This window comes from Peromyscus leucopus, chromosome 14 (genome assembly GCF_004664715.2).
Source record: "Peromyscus leucopus breed LL Stock chromosome 14, UCI_PerLeu_2.1, whole genome shotgun sequence".
In the NCBI taxonomy this organism is placed as follows: Eukaryota; Metazoa; Chordata; class Mammalia; order Rodentia; family Cricetidae; genus Peromyscus; species Peromyscus leucopus.
The window spans coordinates 71,277,992-71,300,796 of record NC_051075.1 but is presented as its reverse complement, the minus strand read 5'-3'; the positions used below and the strand labels follow the sequence as shown (position 1 = coordinate 71,300,796).

At 41.4% G+C, this 22,805-nt stretch overlaps 1 protein-coding gene across 7 annotated transcripts in view; it reads left to right on the top strand.

Annotated features, from left to right (window-relative positions):
- Positions 1 to 22,805, top strand: part of Dicer1 (dicer 1, ribonuclease III) — a 67,637-nt gene that overhangs the window by 21,444 nt on the left and 23,388 nt on the right. For 6 of the 7 annotated variants that reach the window (XM_028859389.1, XM_037210808.1, XM_028859391.2 and 3 more), the window contains 12 exons: positions 774 to 961; positions 1,597 to 1,759; positions 2,569 to 2,699; positions 3,583 to 3,717; positions 4,391 to 4,551; positions 7,659 to 7,827; positions 9,405 to 9,877; positions 16,965 to 17,097; positions 18,316 to 18,558; positions 19,216 to 19,370; positions 21,017 to 21,149; positions 21,987 to 22,062. In XM_028859389.1, coding sequence (XP_028715222.1) covers positions 818 to 961; positions 1,597 to 1,759; positions 2,569 to 2,699; positions 3,583 to 3,717; positions 4,391 to 4,551; positions 7,659 to 7,827; positions 9,405 to 9,877; positions 16,965 to 17,097; positions 18,316 to 18,558; positions 19,216 to 19,370; positions 21,017 to 21,149; positions 21,987 to 22,062 — 2,116 coding nt within the window. In that variant the 5' untranslated portion in view covers positions 774 to 817. Of the gene's footprint in view, positions 1 to 773; positions 962 to 1,596; positions 1,760 to 2,568; positions 2,700 to 3,582; positions 3,718 to 4,390; positions 4,552 to 7,658; positions 7,828 to 9,404; positions 9,878 to 16,964; positions 17,098 to 18,315; positions 18,559 to 19,215; positions 19,371 to 21,016; positions 21,150 to 21,986; positions 22,063 to 22,805 lie in introns of those variants that run through there. The other variant, XM_028859388.1, reaches the window with a different exon arrangement.

Here is a 22,805-nt window from a genome sequence, read left to right as displayed (position 1 = left end):
TTTTAGCTGTGCAGTTGTAGATTGTCAACTAAGTAAAACACCCCTTTTAATAAAGTGATGTAACCAGGTCAGGTGTTTGCATCTTTAGTGCCTGCCTGTATGTTGGCTCATTATTTTGTCAACATAATGTTAGAGCACTTACAAAGAGTATGTTTTTATATATGTTTGTACTTTATGATATAATATGTATATTTACATACTTAACATGTATGTATATGTTTAACAAGGCATCATCTGGTACACATTTTCTTTTAAGGGTTTATTCTGTTTTTTTTTTTTTTTTCCTTTTTTCTTTTTTTTTAGAGCTGAGGACTGAACCCAGGGCCATGTGCTTGCTAGGCAAGTGCTCTACCACTGAGCTAAATCCCCAACCCCAAGGGTCTATTCTGGACTTTCTCTTTGCCAATAAATGTAGATACGCGAGAATCTGAATAGATGTAGTGTTCCTTTAGATTCTTTGACAACACCTGTACATAGCTATAGTTACGATGGTTTTCTGCTAGTTTAAAAGCTCCTTCTTCTTTTCCAGTGCTGTAACAATACAAATCAATGTGTTTCTATTTGTATAGTTGTCTGGTTTATTCCTCAGACAAGCTTCTAGGTACAGGATTGCCGGGTTGAGTATAGACTGCTTGACTTTTAGAGAGACCGAACCAGCCCAGGAAGAATGAAAAGGCCCTCGGGAGCGGTAGTCTGATGTCTCTCTTGTTCCTGTGCTTTCTTTGATTTTAACCTGCATGGTTGTGTAATGGTATTCTTTTTCCCTTTTGTAGTAAGCTGTGCTAGAACAAAATGCAATGAAAGAAACACTGGATGAATGAAAAGCCCTGCTTTGCAGCCCCTCAGCATGGCAGGCCTGCAGCTCATGACCCCTGCTTCCTCACCAATGGGTCCTTTCTTTGGACTGCCATGGCAACAAGAAGCAATTCATGATAACATTTATACGCCAAGAAAATACCAGGTACTAATGAAACCACTAATATTGGAGCATTTTTCACTAAAATGGAAGAAATTAGTATAGAGTTGACACAGCTTATAAAACTCATTTACCCTTTCAAGCTCCTTCTTCTGATTAATTTTCTTGTTTAAAACATTTTTGTTCTTAATTTTTCTTTTCTGTTCTAACATCTGCTGGGTAATTGATTTGTTGTGTTGGTTCTGTTTGTGAGTTCTTTACCCCCACCCCCACCCCCCAATCCACACTGTTCCTTTATATGCATTTGGGTATATCAGTCCTAATAAGCTGGGTAGGAATGCAGGTTGGTTTGAAAGTGTTCAGCCCTGAGCTAGTAGAAACATACCTAGTGTAGGTTCAGTTCTATGTGTTCTTCTAGAGAACTAACATGTGCAGAAATAATTCTTAAATGGAATTGTTAGTGCCATTTTAATGTATGTTTACAGCAGCTCAGCTGTGTGTAACAGCCATTTTACTCCCCTGTTATTCTTGAATAAATGTGAAGACAGTGGTTTTCTTTTTGTAAAGTTGTCTGCAGATTTAGATTTTAGAAAACAGGGACATTTCTCTATTTAAAACAAAAGCTAGTTCTTAAACGTGGTGCCTAGTTAAGAAGTGTATGATCTTTTTCCATGTTTCAGGTTGAGCTCCTGGAAGCGGCTCTGGACCATAACACCATTGTCTGCTTGAACACCGGCTCAGGGAAGACGTTCATCGCAGTCCTGCTCACCAAAGAGCTGGCCCATCAGATCAGGGGCGACCTCAACCCACATGCAAAAAGGACCGTGTTTCTCGTCAACTCTGGTAATCAAACATTACTAAATGTGAGGAGAAAATTGGATGAGCCTTCATATCTAAACAGACTGTCTCTGTGGGTATTAACAAGTCATAAGCTTACTGAAGCCCTGCTAGCCGAAATACCGTTTCATTTCTCTGTGCCATTTCTCTCGTTTGTTCAGACTCTGCATTCCTCTTAATGGGATTTGCTCTGGAGAGACGGCTAAGATGTTCAAATTACTTTCATTCTAGGTATTTTCACTCCGTACAGCAGGCTGACTAGAGATAGGAACCTACTTGACACATGATTTTTTTGTTTTTGTTTTTGTTGGAGTAGTTTTAGAAACTTACATGTGTCTTTAAAGCTACTGAGTAAACTTAGTGTCTCATGTCTTCAAAGATGTATGTATGTTTGGGATGGTCAAAATGAAAGCACAACCTATGAGCCCAAGATGACCTCCCTTTTGTTTGTAAAGACAGTCTCAGCATAATTCTGTGATTTGAACAATACTTCAAAGTATTGAACTATGATAATAATGGTTTCATTGAGGAGAGCAAGACAGACGAGTAGAGAGTTGGTTCCCTTCCAACCTGAAAAGGAGTTAGGTCTTAGGATGGAGGAAGTCAACTGTGAAGCGGGTATGAGGTTGTTTGGAGGAAGTGATGGGAGAGAAAGTGGCAGGGCTACTGGTAACTTTTAGAGGGGGATCTTGGAACTATGATTTTTAAATTAGCCATTCAAAAGTTGATGGCTAGTTATAACTTGATAATTTTGTAACTGTTCAGAAAGCCAATTGGGCACATTGTTCATATTTATATGTTATCTTTGTGACCAGCAAACCAGGTTGCTCAACAAGTTTCAGCTGTCAGAACTCACTCAGATCTCAAGGTTGGGGAGTACTCAAACCTAGAAGTAAATGCATCTTGGACAAAAGAGAGATGGAGCCAAGAGTTTACTAAGCACCAGGTGAGACCTGCAGGGACGTTTCATTATACAGATACAAGTCCTTGATTTGATTAATATTAGCCTTAGCTATCTGAGGTAGTTTGAAAATGATGCTTTCCAGTCCCTTTCTATTCTCTCTTCCTGTGGGTTCATCTGAAACCAGTAGGAACAATAAATTACTAATGTGAGTGTCATTAGAGGATAGAAAAGAAACTGATGCCATTATTTACTTGCTTGAAAAACACAAATACCTGGACTTATTTTGAACTTAAAGAAAATGTTCTTTTGGGTTAGGTATTTTTGCAACTGCAAAAGTTTCTTGGTTGAGGCCTCTGGTCTTTGAGGGAGGCTCCCTCTGCCTTCATGTTCCTACGTAGCTAGCATGTGCTAAGGGCTTCTTGTGTGTGGTGCTAGGAGATACACAGCGGTTGAGGGCTGCTTGCAACTAATATTCAACAGCCTACTAATTACTAGTATATTTCTCACATATTGGAATGAATCCACCTAGATAAAGCCTGTCCACAGAACAATAGGCTGGACAAAGAGTACTTAATCTTTCAGAAACCCCTGTCAGCTCAGTGTAAATTCCTTTGTGATTTGACTAGATTGACAAGTCTCACCTGTCAGTTATGGCTGGGGGAACCTGAAGTCGGTGTAGTAACTTACCATAAGGATGCGGTCTCCCTTTCCAAGGGCCTTTCTCATAATCTTTCCCTATACTTGCGTTGTTTACATCTTGGTTCCAATGTTTGTATATATGTCCTACATATGTAAATTTTTTGCTTTAATTTTGACCCATGATTTCATTCATAATCTTCACTTCCATATACTGACTCTGGTCTCTGGTAGAGGTATAGCCAGGAAGGTTAATGGCATTTGTGTACTGATGTCAGTTTTATTTTAGGTTCTCATTATGACTTGCTATGTCGCCTTGAATGTTTTGAAAAATGGTTACTTATCACTGTCAGACATTAACCTTTTGGTGTTTGATGAGTGTCATCTTGCAATTCTAGACCACCCCTATCGAGAAATTATGAAGGTAGGTTTTTAGACTTTATCAACTTCAATAATTCATGGTCAAATTATTAAGTTATTGAGTATATGCAGTTTTAAATTTAAAAAAAATTCTAATGTTATGTGTATAGGAGTTTGCCTGCATGTATATCTGTGTATGGCATTTGTGCCTGGTATTCTCAGAGGCCAGAAGAGGATGTCAGGTCTTTCTGAAACTAGAATTACAGATGGTTGTGAGCTGATGTATAAATGCTGGGAATTGAACCTGGGTTCTTTGGAAGAGTAACCAGTACTCTTAATTGCTGGGCCATCTCTCCACCCTTATATGCTGTATTTACAGAGAAAAAAAAAAGAAGAATCAAAAGGCAGTGGTGTTAGTCACCAGTATTGGGAATTTGATTCCAGCGTACAGATGAATGAATCTTAAAACCAGTGTTCATTTAATCTATAATCTATAATGTTTCTACATCGTAATATCAGTTGACATAGTTTTTAGAGTATCCAAATGTGCCCTTTTGAGAAATATATCTTTAAACAACAGCAACAAAAATATAGTAATTTATAGTATTAATGCTGCTGTTTCCACAGAAGTGGGTATTAGTAATTGCTAGTAGTTTTCCGGTGTTGGATGTGGCAGTGTCTCTTGCTGTGGTCTTGCATGAGGAAGTCCTTACTGTCTATATCTTTTATTATGTTAGCTCTGTGAAAGTTGTCCATCATGCCCTCGAATTTTGGGACTGACTGCTTCCATTTTAAATGGGAAATGTGATCCAGAGGAATTGGAAGAAAAGATTCAGAAACTGGAGAATATTCTTAAGAGTAATGCTGAGACTGCGACTGACCTGGTGGTCTTAGACAGGTATGTGCTGCTTGAAGTTCAGTGGCTTGGCTTGAAGAAGTCTGGTTTTGACCAGTGGGGAGTCTTTGATAGCCTCTGCAGCATCTTGCATCTGGTACCTGTTTCAGTGAACAAATGGCTGCTAAAAGGAATGAACAAAACTGACAAGTCTTTTTTAAAGTACAGTTAGTTACCTTCAAGCACAAGCATCTACCCTTGTTTCTGCAGAGAGCCTCAGATGGAGGTGCTGCCATCTTCAGTGATAGCGTTGCATGGGCTGAGTGGCTGGCTAGTTTATGTCAGCTTGACACAAGCTATAGTTATCTGAGAGAAGGGAACCTCAATTGAGAAAATGTCTCCAGAAAGAAGCTTGGGCTGTAAATAGACAAGCCTGTAAGGCATTTTCTTAGTGATCGATGGGGGAGGGCCCAACGCATTGTGGGAGGTGCCACAACGGGCCGCTTGTGGTCCTGGGTTGTATAAGAAAAGCAGGCTGAACAAGCCAGAGGGGCAAACCAGTAAGCAGCACCCCTCTGTGGCCCGTGCATCAGCTCCTGGCTCCAGGTTACTGGCTTGAATTCCTGTCCTGACTTCCTTCGACGATGAATTGTGATACAGAAATGTAAGCAAAATTAACCCTTTCCTCACAAGTTGCTTTCAGTCATGGTGTTTCCTCACAGCAATAGTCACCCAAACTAAGTCAGCCAGTCCTTCCTGTTCCCTCGTGTTGCTAGACTGAGGACTCCTGTCAGGACATTTACCTTCAGTGTAAAGAGCACACCATCAGTGTGTGCTTGGTTGTTCTGATCTAGACATCTCAGGGCACACTGAAGGAGTCTCAGAGAATTCAGCAGGGTACTTGAAAATATTGGAGAGCAACCTGTTGTTTTGAAGATTGGTTGCAGATTTCTGAAAAAGATGCTGTTTGTATCTTGTAAGTTGTCTTGGTTGAGGAGTTAACAGTTTTGAGCTTCTGTAACTTAATTGACATGGAAGCAGACACATGTGCACAACCTGACCAATACCTTTATAGGAAGGAGCTGTGGCAGTTAGTGAAAATTGCCATTTTGGCAGAATCTAGAATTACCTGGCAGACAAGTCTCTGGCAGATTGTCTTAATTGAGTTGATCAAGGTGGGAAGACTCAGGCAGCACCATTCCTGGTGTGGGGTCCTGGACTGAATAAAAAGGAGAAGTGAGCTGAAAATGGGCATCTAGTGCTCTGTTTCTTGACTGTGGATGTGATGTGAACAGTTGCTTCAACTTCCTGCTGTTCTGACTTTGCTGCATTATAGCAATATCCCCAAACTGTGAGCTAGAATGCCCCTTCCCACTTCAGTCCCTTTTGTCAGGATGTTTATAACAGCAGCAGCAGCAGCAGCAGCAGCAGCAGCAGCAGCAGCAGCAGCAGCAGCAGACTCAGATAGAAGCCTTGTATAAATTAGTAGGGAAATGGTTGCAGTGAGCAGGAATAAACATGTGAATATGGACGTGTATTTGTAAGTAAATAGAACATTCAGTTCACACCAGAATAGTCTACTGTTCTGATTTGGTGTCTTTGTTTCTTTTCCTGTTGCTGTGATAAAGTACCTAGCTGCTTTAAGCTTCTGCTGCCTTGACTGAAATCCCAACCATGATGGACTGTTCTTTGAACTGTGAGCTCAAATGAACCCCATTATCCCTGTGAGGGTAATTTATCTCATAACAAGAAAAGAAACGTAAGACATTTAGGTTAAGAAAAATGAAACTATGTATTAAGTGTCTTTATTGTATTTCACTCACTAAAAATCATCCATATTCTTTTAGTGTATTGTGTACTGTTTGGGTTGTCATGATTTGTGAAAGACAATGAATCCAAGGAATGACACCAGGAATGAATGAAAGCTGGCAGTTTACCTTACAAAAATACATTAGTATCAACAGAGTCAGTGAAATGGCTCAGCAGATAAAGCCTATCTGAGTTAAATACGTGGGTCCTATCCCTTCCAAGCTCCTGTCCCCCCTTCAGAATGAGAGACCTGACTTCACAGAGTTACCCTCCTACTCCTGCACGATAGCACTCGTTCCTGCTCCTACCATATGGACACAGCAACAAATACATTAATAAGTAAAAACTCTAAACATTGAGATCTGCAGGTGTTGAAAGAGTTCAATGGGGGCTGGAGAGATGGATCAGCAGTTAAAGAGTGCTTGCTGCTCTTCCAGAGGACCTGAGTTGATTCCCACTGCTCATTTCAAGCCGCAACCTTGGACATCTGTACTCGTGTATATACCCATATATAGACACACATATCTTACATAATTAAAAATAACTAAAAATAAAAGTTTTTAGACCATATGTTAAGCTGTACATTTAATGATAAAACATTCCTCTTTGACCTCTGCTGATCACTTCTGTTTCTGGAAAATAATTATTGAGTATTTTGAACATTTTTCTTCTCCATTCTGCCTCAGTGGGCAAAAGGTGGCAGTCAACCTACAAAACAAAAACCAATTCTGGGACTCCAGTGAAATCTCTTCACAGAGTTCTTTGAACCTTAGCCTTACAGTGATTGCTTGCACCTAACTCAGTGAAAAGCCAAGTGCCACTAGAGAAGGCATGCTGGAGTCTGCCTTTTTTGCTTAAGTAGAGACATAAATTCAAACTAGATAGAGGTGGTAAATGAATCAGCATGCTGTACTGGGTTTTTATAAGATGACGCAAAGGGCATTTGAGGAAGACAGGGGACTTTACAGCTGACAGAACCTTCCAAGGAAGGAGGTTAGTCTTGTTTTGGTGGAATGACCTAATATTGCTGATGTTCATCTCTTTTTCCATCCTCCTTGCATTTGGGTTAAGTCAGAGTAGAGCTCCCAGCACACTTGAGATGTAGTAATAATCCAACTTGCATTCTTTTCTTTTTCCTTTAGGAAACTTCTTGTAAATAATACTTATTTAGAAACAAAAAGGGCTGTATATTTTCTGTGGGGAAATTCAGAAATATGAAAAATAATGATTAAAATAAATACCTAAAATTCTACCACACTGCTAACATTTTGGAATATTTTCTTAGTATTTTCTTTTCCTTGTTTTTTAAAAAGCCGTTATGCATTTTCACTGATATTGACAACTTGTTTCTGATTTTAAAGATACACTTCCCAGCCGTGTGAGATTGTGGTAGATTGTGGACCGTTTACTGACAGAAGTGGGCTTTATGAAAGACTGCTGATGGAATTAGAAGAAGCACTTAATTTTATCAATGACTGTAATGTATCTGTACATTCAAAGGAAAGAGACTCTACTCTGATTTCCAAACAAGTAAGTATGTGTAGAGTCTCTCCATTGAGCACTGCAGTGAGGGTATACGTCTGTTGAGGATGTTTCCCACACATCTCAGTTAAAGCTATCTTATTAGCTCGGGACGTTTTTTCATTGAACATGTGATAGCTAGCACATTACGGTCAAGGTTGGGTTTGCTTGATAGGCACTTGTATTTGTATGTTATAACCCTCTCTGCAGGACTTAGGGTTCAGATCATGCCTGTTTAAGAAGTGAGTCCAGTTTGGTTTGCTTTGCTTTGCTTTGGTCAGAAGAGTTAGTTCCTGCTGGAACTTCGGGTCTGAGTTCTCTGCTGTTTGCTAGTGTTTGTAACAGGAATAACCCACACCTGCAGCTGCAGCCACAGCACTCTGCCTTTCAGCTTGTTAGAAGTGAAAAGTATGGGACCCATTCCTGGGCCGCTGAATTGAGTCTGAGGAGGGAGGGGGTCCACAGGATTGACTTGACTTTGAAAAGGCCTTCCAGTGATCCTGATGGCATTGATGCTTTACAATTAGTAACCACCCTAGGGCTTTGTAGTGAATTTTTTAAAATATCAATACCCTCTTGAATGTGGCTCAAAATTTCGCATGGTGATTTAATTTTTTTTTTTTTTTTTAAAAACAGCATGTCCAGATTGGTTTTTTTTTTTTTGTTGTTGTTGTTTGTTTTTTGAGACAGAGTCACACTATGTATCTTTGGTTGTCTTTGAATTCACTCTGTAGACTAGTCTGGCCTCTGACTCACAGAGATCCACCGGCCTTTGTCTCCTGGGTGCTGAAATTAAAGGTGTGTGCCACTATGCCTAGCCTTGTTTGGGTTTTTTAACCCTATGAATCTTGCTAAATCCATTTTCAGTCCATTGTCTTCACTGGCATATAGAACTGGTAGTTGCCCCATTAGAGCCTGGCTGTGCATTTTTACTCAACTCAGCTGGAGTTAGAAGTTGGGCTACTCTGGACAGGCTCCAAAATGAGATTCTGGATTTTACTGAATGCTTTCATTACAGTGAACCCAGAGGGGACAGTGCACAGTGGTATAGAACTGTCCAACCTTTGTAGAGGGAAGTGCTGGTGCTAGCCTGGCCAGAATTCACCCATACTTCCTAACATTTCATTTTAATATTCATTATAATAGAAAAATATGTGTATGAATGACTAGGGAATCTGGAACATGAGTACAATTGAAGGGAAATTGCTTTTGTCTTGCTGAGCTACTGCACTCCATGGCTCTTTACAGTGCTTTACAGCTTTTTACAGGGAGCAGATGATGCAGTTACAGTTCTGACAAATCCTGCATCCAAAGTTCAGGTTTTTAAAATCTCATACAGTTGCATATTTTAGCTGCTATTTATTATCTTCGCTGGGAGAAAAGGAGATTGTTCTAGGCATAGGTCTGTGAAAGGGAAGTTGGGAAGACCATTAAGCTGTTCCTCTAATGTTAGGGAATTGACCTCTGTGTTCCTGTTGGGGTAAATTGGTTTTGAAGGTGCACTTGAGGACCACTGAAGCTCCAGTTCAGCAGTCTGGAGGATGTGTTGATTATCTAGCTTTTGGCTTTCTTCCCTTTTCCTGTAGATGCTCTCAGACTGCCGTGCAGTGTTGGTTGTTCTGGGACCCTGGTGTGCGGATAAAGTAGCTGGGATGATGGTAAGAGAACTGCAGAAGTACATCAAACACGAGCAAGAGGAGCTGCACCGGAAGTTTTTATTGTTTACAGACACTTTGCTGAGGAAAATACATGCACTATGTGAAGAGCACTTCTCACCTGCCTCACTTGACCTGAAGTATGTAACTCCTAAAGTCATGAAACTGCTCGAGATCCTGCGCAAATACAAGCCCTATGAACGACAGCAGTTTGAAAGTGTTGAGTGGTACAATAATAGGAATCAGGATAACTATGTGTCCTGGAGTGATTCGGAGGATGATGATGACGATGAAGAAATTGAAGAAAAAGAAAAGCCAGAGACAAATTTCCCTTCTCCATTTACCAATATTTTATGTGGAATTATCTTTGTGGAAAGAAGGTACACAGCAGTTGTCCTCAACAGGTAACTGTCGTGTGGGGAAGCAGTGCTGGGAGGGCCTGAAGAGCCTATAGACAGGTCTGCTTCTGACTTTTACAAGGTCTCCTCCGGAAGTCGTGTGTCATGCTGTCCTGAATTGACAAAGAGGATGCCTGTAGTCACTTTCTCTAAAGGCTAATTTTGACACAACTGACACTTTTGTCTTAAAAGATGCTAATTCATTCTAATTCAAAGTAGAGAACATACAGAAAAATTGAGTTGAAGTAGAGCATACCATATTTTGTGTACAGTTGCTGGATTCAGCTCAGTTGTCCATCAGTGTTTAACTGTATTTAGACTCTGTGTTGAGTATTTCTCACACAGCTCTTTACAGGCTCCTAGGATACACTTTATATGAGTATTGAGGGTGATTTTTTTTTTTATTAAAAATTTCACCTTAAATGTGATACTGTGAAATGCTGTTCTGGTTTCTGGGCATACAGGTCCTGAAGTCCTTAGAGCCTTCAAAATGATAAGTGTCTTTTATATGCTAAAGAGTTGGTTGGCTTCAGGATGAGGGTGGGTCTGAAATGATCTATCTAGGCAAGATTGGGAGTTAGCTCTTACCCAGTGTTTGGGAAGGAAGAAGGGGCTGAGGGCTGAGTTGATGACCAGCGGCCACTGATTTAACCAGTCATGCTATATAAGAACACTTTCACAAATCCAGAAGATAAGGGGGAGAGCTTCTGGTTCACTCAAGTTCCTGCATGGTGTGTGTGTGCACTTAGACAGGGGGATGTCATGTGCCCTCCTCGCGTCTCGCCTGGTGCATCCATTCATCTGCATCCTTTATATTAACCTGTATAACAAACCAGCAAACAGTGGCCTGGGCCCTTTGGCCACTCTGAAGAGGACCCTACTTGGGGCTTGTGACTGGCATCTGAAAACTAGGAGCGTTTCTTGGAGACTGAACCTTTCAGGCTTTGGGATTTGATCATGCATCTCCAGGTTGATAGTGCCGGAATCAAATTAAGTTACAGGACACAAGCAGCAACATGTCTGCTTTTACAGAAGTGATTGTTTGCTGGGGAAAATCTGTGCCTTCTAAGGTTACAGAAGTCTTCTCTATTGACCTTTGTGTTTGAGAACATGGGAAAGACCATTGTTCAGTCTTCCAGGCTGCACTGGGGAGAATTTAGAGGTAGATCCATAGTTTAGTTTGGTTTATAGACTGCTTATTAAAACATTCTGAGTTGGAAGAGAATGTTACAAATTCTGAAAATATTAAGATAACGGTTAGTTCCTGTTTATATTCTTTTAATTAATACAGTTTTTCCCCCCTGAATATAGACCTGGACACAGAACTGTGCTTTAACTATGTGTCAGGTGGTCATTTACCATATGGTGGGTTTGGGTTTTTGATTGATGTTCTATTATTTCCTTCTAAAGAGCATCCTTATTTTTTTGTACTTAAGGCTGTACTTTTCTGGGAGATCCATTAATTGGCCAAAGTTCAATCTCTGAGAGCCTTTTTGAAAGTAGTCATCTCTAAGGAGAAATTAAGCTTTGTTTCCTGAGGTAATTGGGATTTTTTTTCCTTAACTACTTCTTGAATGTTTAGGAGTTTTAAATTTTTTGAATAATGGGAAATTGGATTGGATAGCAGTCATCTGGCAGTTTTCAATTGGGTGATTTTGCTGGTCACTGAGTCTGGGACTCCTCGTGGATATGAATTGAAATAACTTGAGGTACGGAATTATATTTCAACAGGACGTTAATGTTGGAAGGGACCTCACTGAGTATCTAATCCAACTGCTTAGTTCTAAAAATGCCACAGGAGGAAAAGTGATTTGCTTGAAGTTAAATTGCTAGTCAGTGGCAGAGACAGTTCTAGAATCCTCATACCCAGCTCCCGGCTTCCCTTTCTACAATCATAATGCTCCTGAATGTCCCTGAGCAGCAGAACTGAGCACTTTCAGCAGGAAGCAAGCCAGGGGATCAGGAAGCCTGTGACTGATGCGGGGGTGAAAGGGATGAAGGGAAGGTGGTATTTAGACTGAGGAAAAAGCATTTCAGTGGTAAAAGTGTTGGACATTGGCACAGTTTGGTGCCTCTCTGTGTATAGACTCCCTGCTCTGTGTGTGATGGCATAGGGATGAACGTTTTCTGGGGCTTGGAGAGAATGAGAGTTTATCTTCTTTCTGCCCCCATTGTAAGAGCTTTTAAAGAACTCATGCTAGGATCTATGTATGTTTTATGCAGAGATGTGTCAGTTTTCACTGCAGAATTATTAGCCAGAAAAAATTTATCTAAAAATCAATCACTTCCTGTTTACTTATGGATCAGATTAATTGTGATCAGTTTTCATAAAATGTGGCTGCAGTTAGTGTTCTAGGATGAGTGAAGAGCACTTTGAGGTTGACTCTATGGCATCTAAATAAAGGTACAGTAGAAGTTTTGTTCTAATACGCTAAGCTTAGAGAAACTTGGTGCAATCTGGAATCTCTCCTCCTCTCTGTCTGTAGGAGGAGGAGAAGCTCTCGGCACCCAGGCTGCCTGTCTCCTGGGCACAGTCACACTGTGTTGTGTGTGCTCAAGCACAGCTCATCCTCACACTTGCAGTCTTCCTCTGTGTGCCCTCAAAGCAGAGCTCACAGCACTCCATGGTGGGCAAGGTAGCTGTTGGCACCCTGTCACAGGTACAGGCGTCAGCAGGTGGTGCGCAGGTGCTAAGCGCAGTGCTCTTCTAGCTCTGGTTTCCTAGTGTGGTGTGGTGCCACCATTGGACAGACCTAAATTTACATCCTGTCTTGTCTTGAACTTCTCCCTCCCTAATACTCTTCATTCTGAACTAATTTTAGATTTTCAGAGCAGTTGGATAGAGTCCTGTATTTGTTCGCCAATTTCCCTGTGATTAAGGCCTGTGTCTCAACCAAGGGAACCAACATTAGTTCAGTATTAGTTCAGTACTAGGTGCTGCACCCCTGGATTTGTCTTAGATTTGCCATTTTTTCTTTCTTGTCCTTCAAGTGGTTTCGCTTTGAGATGTAGTTAAGATTAGCCTCAAACTAGGGCTCCTTCTATCTTGGCCATTTGCTGGGGTTACATGCTTGCCTCTATTCCTTTTGCTTTGTTTTGGGAAGGCAGGATCTCATTTAGTTCAGGCTGGTTTCAAACTCATTATATAGCTGAGGATGACCTTGACTCTTCCTCCTAATTGGTTTGATACAGGTGTGTGTTACCACGTCAGCTTTCCTGTCTCCCCCAGGGATCATATAGCATCCTTGTATCTCTCCAGTAGTCTCTGGTCTTTCCTTGTATCTGATGGTCTTGAGGGTCTGATGGTCAGGCATGTCATATGCTGCTGCTCCATTTGGACTGGCTGGTGATCTTCTTAGGGTTAAACTAGGGGTAGGGGATTTCAAAGAATACTGTAGAGATGGCACTCCTTTCTGGTCATATCATACTAGGGACTGGCACAACAAAAACCGTCATTGATGATGTTCAACTTCTTAGTGTCTGTCAGCCTTCCTACTGTGAAGTGTTTATCCTTTTCTGATTTATGCTTTGGAAGCAAATTTCCACATCTAGATTGTCTACAGAAGGAGGGAATGATTAACCTCCACTTCCTGGGGAGGCAGTGTATATATACCTATTGTTTGGAATTATCTTTGACTCCTTTGTCCTGTTTGCCTACCTCTCTGTTTGTATTCATTGGCTCAGTGTGGACTCATGTCTAAATTTTGGATAATAACTCAGTAGACTGTTGTTCATTCAGCTGCTCAGTTGTTCTAATCTGGCTAGTAGGGGCTGTTTGTGGGTAGCTTGTTTGCTCCTTTCACACACCTTCATGCCTTTGCATTTTGTGCACTTCTTTACTTGGTTAACAGATACGTCATCACTGCTCTTATCGTAATAGGGTTTTGTAGATTACTTTAATGTGTTGTTATATGTATCTGTAGTTACAGGGTTCTTGTATTTATCATCTATTGCCATAGCCATAATCAGCCATTTTTGCGAAGGACCTCCTCTCCTTATTAAACCATTTTATAGACACATATTTTGTAAACTTAGCTAATTTTAAAGACTACACACCTGTATCTATAAAATGCTAGTAACACCTCTCCTCCCTCTCACTGTTAGTACACATGAATGTACACAGAAACAGTGCACTGTCCTGTGACTGTCGGGCGTCAGGATAGGAGTTGGGCAGAACCATAGAGGAATGAGGTTTGGTTTGCTTACACTGATAAGATAGCATGAGGCTTAAGGGATGCTAGGAGGAAAGTGTTGTGCTGTACCTCAAGTACATGGAGACATTTCAGATGTTTGTGTGTAAACATGTTCATTCTGTTGTGTCTGTATTATGTAGCATGTGTGGTCATAAAACAGTTTTCATAATCTAGTTCACATGTATACCTCTCTGTGTTTGGTCATGCCATCCTAACCCCGCTGGGAAGGCACCGTGTGGTACACTCTGCCTGAGTTGCAAAGAGAGGTTGAAAGTACATGTGTGGACACTCTGAGAAGTGATTTGACAAGAATTGTATGCTTCCTGAATGGAATACAGTTGAACTTTAGTGTTTAAGTTTCATTTTCTTAGTAGTTTATTTTTATGGAACTTTACAAAAATGTAGGTCTTTGGTTAGTTGGGGGGAGGGAGGTGAAAAATCTGGCTCTCTACTCTCATGTTGTGGATCCAGGGAGAACTATAGAGCTCAGCACACAGCTAGCTATATCAATTCCATTTCAATAGCCACAGGAACAGGGCCTTCTCACCTGTTCCATCATCTGCCAAGAGTTCTTAAAGAAGTTGTGCTAATTGCTTATAGTAGACACTTTTATTTCCCTGGAAGCCCATGGCTTAGGTTTGGGACATGGTTAGGCATTCTCTACATTAGTCTAGTGGAGCAGTCATTTTCTGTTTAATGTTAACAGCACACATACATAACATTACATTATTGCCTGCAAGATATTTTTATTAATGTGCGTGTTATTGCTTCATCTCTGCAATTTGATGTCAGCATCATTAAGGAGAAATAAATTCCTGTTAGTATTTCCATTTCTCAACTAATTGAAGCCTGCCAGCTTGGTAATTTGGACAAAGCATATTCTTTATTAGGAGTAACTTGAAGTACATTTTTAAAACCTCCCATTACATTCAGATTGATGCTTATTTATGTAAACTAAAACTAACAGTACATGTTATTTCTAAGGTAATTTATTTCAGATTTGGGGTTTTGGGGGATGCTGTTTGTTTTCATGGGATTCTATTCTTTCTCGCTGACACAGGGTATTCATCATAATAATGAAACAGACCTTGGAATGGGAGATCAGGAAGCTTCTGATTCTAAACGTTTAAAGTCATTGAACCTGAAAACAAACTCTGACTAGCCTGACCAGGAAAGGTTTTGGGGGCACAAGATATTCTACATGGCCACTGCATTTTGCCAGCTCTTTGATATTAGCTTGTTTCATGTATATATTAAAGAAGAATGGTTTGACTTTAAAACGCAACTTTCCATTAGGAATTTATACTACATAGCATGATTTCAGAGGGACCATGTGGAGTCACTTAGGTCAGGTGTGGAACCGTTTATCCTGTGCTGAGTGTTTTGAATGTGGGTATTTCCAAATAGCTGTAATGGCAGCACTGGCTGTTAACCTTCGTTCTGTGTAATGCGATCCGTTCTGTAGCTCTTTTCCATGTTGTAGTCAGAAGGCCCCTTTGGGTTTCTGGCACCATGGGTTAATGCCAAGGAGCAGGTGGGAAGGGGACCATAGCTTAGGGCTCCTTCATAACAATGTGCTGGGAAGTCTTTAGCATAGCTGTGGAAAAGCCCAGGACTCTGCAGACTAAACTCTGTAACTCATGGCCTGGGGGCCAAAAGAGGATCTGACTGTTGGCCCTTCTTCCCCAAGAACTCTGCTTTTAGTGATCATGCTGTTGGTAAGATGAGCATAGGTGGGCCACTGTCAAACCTGTGGAGGAGCATGTGAGGTTAGAGTCTGCGCTCACTGCTCTGCAAAGACCTCCACAGAGGAGAGGCTTGTGAGCAGCAGCTATTGAAGCCAGGCATGCTAAAGGTGTGTTGATGTGGTTCTTTGTGGTTCTTGTGAGGCTGTGGTTCTCTAACTAGCTTGGTCCCCTTCTGGGACACCATTTTGTTAAGTCATTGTCACTAAATCAGAGGTTGGAAGTAAAGCGACCCTTTGACTTGTTGGTGAGTTAGCCTTGCGTTTGTCATTGCAAATACCCACTCTCCAGATGTGTGTGGTAAGACAGGGCACTGGTTTTTCTTGAAACTGTCAACTTGACACAGTCTAGAGTCATCTGCGAGGAGAACCTCAATTGAGGAATTGGTCTGGGGGTGGGAGAGATTGCCTTGCTTGTTAATTGATGTAAGCAGGCCCAGCACTGTGGATAGTACCCTCCCTAGCAGGTGGAACTGAGTTATATAAGAAAGCCAGCTGAGAATAATCTGGCTTGTGAGCCTTCCAGCAAGTGTCATCCTCTGTTGTTCCTGCTCTACTTCTTTGGTTGTGAAATACCTTCCTCGGTCAGAGGTAATGCTGTGTGGAATAACAAGCTGGACTCCCATCAAGTTCCTGCCTTGAGTTAATAAATATCCCAGCTTCCCTCGATGATGGACTGTGACCTGGAATTGGAAGCTGAAATAGCCCCATTCCTCCCCAACATTGCTTTGGGTAACAGTGTTCCGTCACAGCAGCAGAAGTGGAACTACAGCAACTGTTTTGTTAGGGATGTTGGCCCAAGCAAGACAAGAACAAGGAGAACCTCTGGACATGTATTCCTATCTTAAAGGAGACCTTGGAGTAGATTTGAAGGGTCTGGAGAGATGACTCGGTGGTTAAGAGTGCATACTGCTTTTCCGGAGGTCCAGTGTTTGGTTGCTGTATTGAGTGGCTAACAACAGTCTGACTCCAGTTTCAGGAATTCTGATGCCCTCTCCTGGCCTCTGTGGGCACTGTACACATGCGGTGCACAGACAGACAAGCAGGCATTGTGCGTGGGCACACTAAAGGTAGAAAAATGAAAAATAAGAAAACCCAAAAGTTAAACTATGTCCTCTTGGAAGTGTTTAACTCCACATGTGTCTTACATCCTTAGATTGATAAAGGAAGCTGGCAAGCAAGATCCAGAGCTGGCTTATATCAGCAGCAACTTTATAACTGGACATGGCATTGGGAAGAACCAGCCTCGCAGCAAACAGATGGAAGCAGAGTTCCGAAAGCAAGAGGAGGTGACCGTGACAGCAGTGCTTCTTAACACGCTGAAAACCTGGGCCCTGAAACCTTCCTGCAGAGTCCCAGCAGTTACTACTTCATTTTCTTACCAGGAAACTGAATATAAAGATGCTGAAATATAAGTGTGCTGGCAGACAGGATCCATTTGTTTGTTTGTTTTCTATTTCACTTCAAATTAGCAGATTAATTTCCGATACAGGCACGTGGTCTTAGCATTTGAGCAGATTCCAGGTCTGGGAAGTAGAAGAGCCAGTCTGAGGTCTCTGTATGAAGAACAGCATGTGCTATTTAACTTAGCTGTGTTGGAAAATACAGTAGTTACTTTTCTTATAACTGACAAAATCCCCAAAGAAGCCACTTAAGGAAGGAATGGTTTATTAGGCTTCGTGATTTGAGAGTATACTCTATTATGGTAGGGATGGTATGATGACCGAAGTGTGAGCCAGCTGGTCCTGTTGAATCTGTAGTAAGGAAACAAATAAATGAATACCTGTGCCTAGCTTGCTGTCTCCTTGTTGAGACCTAGACTCCAACACATGGAATGATGCTGCCCTGCATGCATTTAAGGTAGATCTTCTCACCTCACTTAAACTTTTCTGAAAACATTTTTACAAAGAGGTCCAGGGGTTTTTGTCTCCTAAGTGATCTGGTCTAAGTCTCATCAAGTTGACTAATCAGGATTAGCCATCACAGATGGTAATGTGATTTTAAATTCTGTGTGAAAACACTTGCCCTTTGTTTTAATCAGTTTTGTTTTCTTTAAATTAAAAGTTTCTCAGGTGCTAGGAAATAAGCAAAGCTCTGCTTCTGACTTTATTCCAAGTGCCCTTGGAGAGTTTAGTGATGCAGCTCTGCCATCTTTGGAGAGATGTTGGCACAACACAGTCTCCCAGACAATGGGTGCCACTGTGGCAGGACAGAGTAGCAGCAGGTCTCCAGGAAGGGGTTCACTGCATCACTTAGTTGGTTAGATAGTTCGTGGTCAGTAAAGAGAAGCCTGAAGCCTAAAGTCTGAAGGCGTCCGATGAAAAGTCCTATCATTAAATCAAGACCAGTGGGCATGTGCCTGTGGCCTTGTTGGTTCTAGAACACTGTTCCCTTCCCTAGATTGACCTTAGAGATGTAGTGTGCCCAGGGAATATGTCAGAAGTGATTTTCTAATGTTTTCTTTGGGAAAGTTCTTAGAATTGTTTTTCTTGGTGAATTTTTTTCAGGTACTTAGGAAATTTCGAGCACATGAGACTAACCTGCTCATTGCCACAAGTGTTGTAGAAGAGGGTGTGGATATTCCCAAGTGCAACTTGGTGGTTCGTTTTGATTTGCCCACGGAGTATCGATCATATGTTCAGTCTAAAGGACGAGCACGAGCCCCGATCTCTAATTATGTGATGTTAGCAGATACAGACAAGATAAAGAGCTTCGAAGAAGACCTTAAGACCTACAAAGCTATTGAAAAGGTGCAATCACAAAGTTAACCTGTCTTCTCTTTATGTGTGTGCATGGGAAGAGAAAAAGGTGGTTCAACAGAGCGCAGTCTCAGCAGTGTGTACGTATAAGGAGGGTGAGATGACCACAGAAACCTAGAGTGCACCAGTCAAGTAGCAGTGCAGAAGGTCCTGTGGGTCATTTGAGAAGTGTGGCTGAGGAAGGGCACTTAAGTGTGGATAGCGTAGTGGCCAGGGAGTGAGTTGTGGCAGGAGAGTAATGAGACAGTAGGTCACCAACAAGAGACAGTGTCCTTTGTGTGTACATGCACAGTTCCATATAATCTTTGTGCGGTGTGTTTCCCTATGGCTGGAGCTGGGAGGATTCTGTGGAGAGCTTGGCTGCAACAAATGGCTTTGGAATTTTTGAAGTATACTAAGAAAGATGGTTGTGTCGTGCAGCATACATCAAAAGTTTTTGTTTTGTTTTTTTAAGAGCTGGGTGTTACTGTGTAGCCCTAGCTGGTCTAGAACCCATGGTCATTGTACTTCAGCCTCCTGAATGCTTGAGCTATAGGCAAGTGCCACCATGCCTGGATAGAGTGTTTTTTCTGTAGATACAGAGGCAGAAAGCTAACATGTGGCAAAGAAGATACTTGTTCTCACCCTGTCTTGTTTGTGAATGCTCAGATCTTAAGAAACAAGTGTTCAAAGTCAGTGGATGGTGCTGAGGCTGATGTCGATGCAGTTGTAGATGATGATGATGTTTTCCCGCCATATGTATTGAGGCCTGATGACGGGGGTCCACGAGTCACGATCAACACTGCCATTGGACACGTCAACAGGTGAGAGAGTCGATCATTTGTCAGTGTTGGAGGTGGAAGTCTAAACCTGTGGGTATCATGTGGTCTGTCTCCATGGGTGAATAAATGGTAGCTTTACAACAGTACATTGGCAGACTGTACCCAGTGGTGCGTGCCACCACCAAGAAGAATAAAGGTACAATGACCACAGTAAGACAGCTTGAAGACACAGTTTCACATCAGGACGTATTAGCCAAAAATGTATAAGCTTGGTTTAATTTTGAGAAAAATCTCATGGAAACTTAAGTTGAGAGGCAGGCTCCAAAGGATAGACCCAGAGTTTTCAAGTTGTAAAACAAAGTCACTGAGATCAAGGAAAGATCAAAGATAGGGAGATGTGACAGCCTGGTGTGACCTCTGATCCTAGGCTGCATGCTTTGACTACAAAGGATTATTTTTGTGAAACTTGAATGGTTTTTCTGAGTGAAGGGCAGATGAGAATTCCCTAGTACTCTGACAGCATTTTAAAGTCTAAAATAGTTTTCAAGTAAAAATGTAAATTAAATCTTACATTTGCCCCTTTGTTTTGCCCTCAAATGAGATTTACCCTGGTATATAAAATAGGCCTGTAACTGTTTTTCTTAATTCTTAGCAATGTTAACAGCTCGGGAAAAAGTAAATTATACTGAAGTCCAGATTAATTCATGATAATTATACTTGATGGCTAATGGAAAATTCAGCACTGCATAGTGCAACAATTTCAAGTGGAATGTGTTCTTTGCCTGTGTTTTAATTGTGGCTGTTTTCTGTGGGGTCCTGTCTCCTGTTAGTGGAGAGTGAATGATAATGGTGTTGGGAAATGAACTTGTGGGCATGAACTGTGCCCTTAGCAGGCACTGGGGTATCCTGCTGCCAGGCTTCTTTGTAAGCAAAGCCAGGCATCTGCTTACTTACGGATGTCATGTGCACACATTCATATCTGCATTATGTTTCATCCTTTGCTTCTGCTGCCCCCATTTTTACTGTGGCCGTAGGTTTATTCTAGATTTCCTTTTTTCTTTGCACTTCCCTCTTGCTGTGGTGAGAAGTCTGATCCACTGTGCTCAGGTGTGCAGTGTGTGCTCAGCCCGACTGTCTGCTGGCCTTTCTTGTCTTCAGAACACTCTAGCTGCACAGGTCTTCCCCTGTGAGTTTGCTGGCCCTCCTAACACCTGTCTTCCTTGGACCAGCTTTCTCTGGGCCTTCTTCCTGCTCTGCTACCATTTTGTGCTACCACTCATGGGGTTTCTGGTTCTGGTGCCCTCTTGGTTCAACCCTAGGCTATCCTGATACCTTCCTCTCACATGCCATGGCTGCTGGCAAGTGTAAGATGGTTAAGAAACCAACACTGGTAATGCACTCTCGTTGCTAATTCAGAGTACTATTGTATTGTGCAGTATCATAACTCTAGGTGTAGGATGACCTTTGAAAAGCAAGCTTCAGTTTGAACTAAAGTAAGATTGAATAATATAGTTTCCTAGTTACACACATCTATTTCCAGTGCCCAGTTCTGTCCTGTTCAAGGGCAAGGAGCAACAAAGAACATTCCTATGCAAATGGTAGCCTAACAGGAGATGTTTTGAATGTTGAGACAGTTTTCTATCAGTTTCTCATTTGTAGATTCAACTTCAGAATTCTTTTCTTCACAGATACTGTGCTCGATTACCAAGTGATCCGTTTACGCATCTAGCTCCCAAATGTAGAACCCGAGAGTTGCCTGATGGTACATTTTATTCAACTCTTTATCTTCCGATTAACTCACCTCTTCGAGCCTCCATTGTTGTAAGTTAAGAAAAAGACATGAAATGACTTGCATTGAAGTATCCCATTAGGACTGGTCTAGCTTCTCTAAGACATCCAAGTTATAAATTTGGTTTTAACATCTATACTCTGAAAAATGATTTGTAAGTCACATAGTCAGCTCTCTGTTCAGGTTTTTATAGACTACACTCTGTAAACTCTTGGAACTTGACCAGATGACCCCTGGAAGTTCCCTTTGGGCTCTTAACTAATTTGAACCTTTTTGAGAAATCGGTTAGCTGTGGCTTTGCATGTAGTGACACAGAATTCATTAAATGTAGTTCAGCTGCCCTGGCTGAAATTTGCCTTTTGGAAACTACTGCCCTTTCCTTGGTTCTAATACTAATTTGCAGATGTTCCAAAATGAGTAATTTCAAGTCCACAGAAAAACTGTTCCATATTAATATATATCATAGTTAGATTCTAATATGTATTTACCTTTTTGTTGCGTATTTGTTGACTAATGAAAATAATACTTTACAATTTTATTAAAATGAACATTTACTTGAAATTGTAACATCCTAGTACTAAATTCATTTTTTAGTGGTTCTGGTTTTAAAAGATGGGTATTTTCGGTATTGGGATGTAGCTTGGTGGTAGAGCCCTTGGCTCATATGTGTGAGACCCTAGATTCCACCCCCCAGCACCACCAAAATTTGGAGAGAAAACAAACAACTAGAACTTTTGAAAACTTCTTGGTATTTTCAAACTAAAGTACTTGGTTCTGGCAAGTTGGGCATCAGCAGTATCAGGCAGAGGTTCCAGGCTGTTCATTGGGTTGGTAAACTATGTCTAGAAGTGTTCTGTTGTTGCTTTCAGGGTCCACCAATGGGCTGTGTACGGTTGGCTGAAAGAGTGGTAGCTCTCATTTGCTGTGAAAAACTGCACAAAATTGGTAGGTAACATGTTTGAAAGCATATGTAACTGGAAAAAATGACAGAATTATACAACAGAAGCACACACAGGCCCCTGCAGGTTTCTGGAGCTCGTCGGCCTAGGCTTGCTACTTTTGCTACACTTTGGTGGGTTTAATAAGCGTTTTCCGTAATTCAGACCCTACAGTGCTGGGCAGGGCTCTTGACTTTACAGCTTCACTATAAACAGCTGCCAAGGTTTGCTTCTGTTATTGACCCTTTTATAATACATAAGAATGTTTTAACTTTTGGATCCTGAGCCATCCACATAGTTTATTAGACTTTAAGGTTAGTCTATATTGGTGAGAAAAATCATCCTTTCAAAAGCAAAAGGCTTATGTTTAAAAGGGGTGTGGGGGGGGGCTGGCCTGCTAATACTTTACTGTTGGATCTTAGAATTTGCAGGCTTGCCCATGCTGAACGTACAAGTGTCAGGATAGATCCTCTATAGTGCGTGTCATCTGCTGTCACATTGTTTTTAAGATTTATTTTATGTGTGTGCATGCTTTGCCTGCATTTGTGTATTTGTGCCATGTATGTGCCTGGTATCTGTAGAGGACAGAAGAAGGCATCAGATCCCCTGGAACTGTAATTACAGATGGTTGTGATCCACCTTGTGGATGCTGGGAACCTAACCCGGGTCCTCTGCTCTGCACTGTTGAGCCATCATCTACATTGTTAAAGGCAAAGGCCTTCAGTTGCCGTCACTCTTTCACGTGTTTCC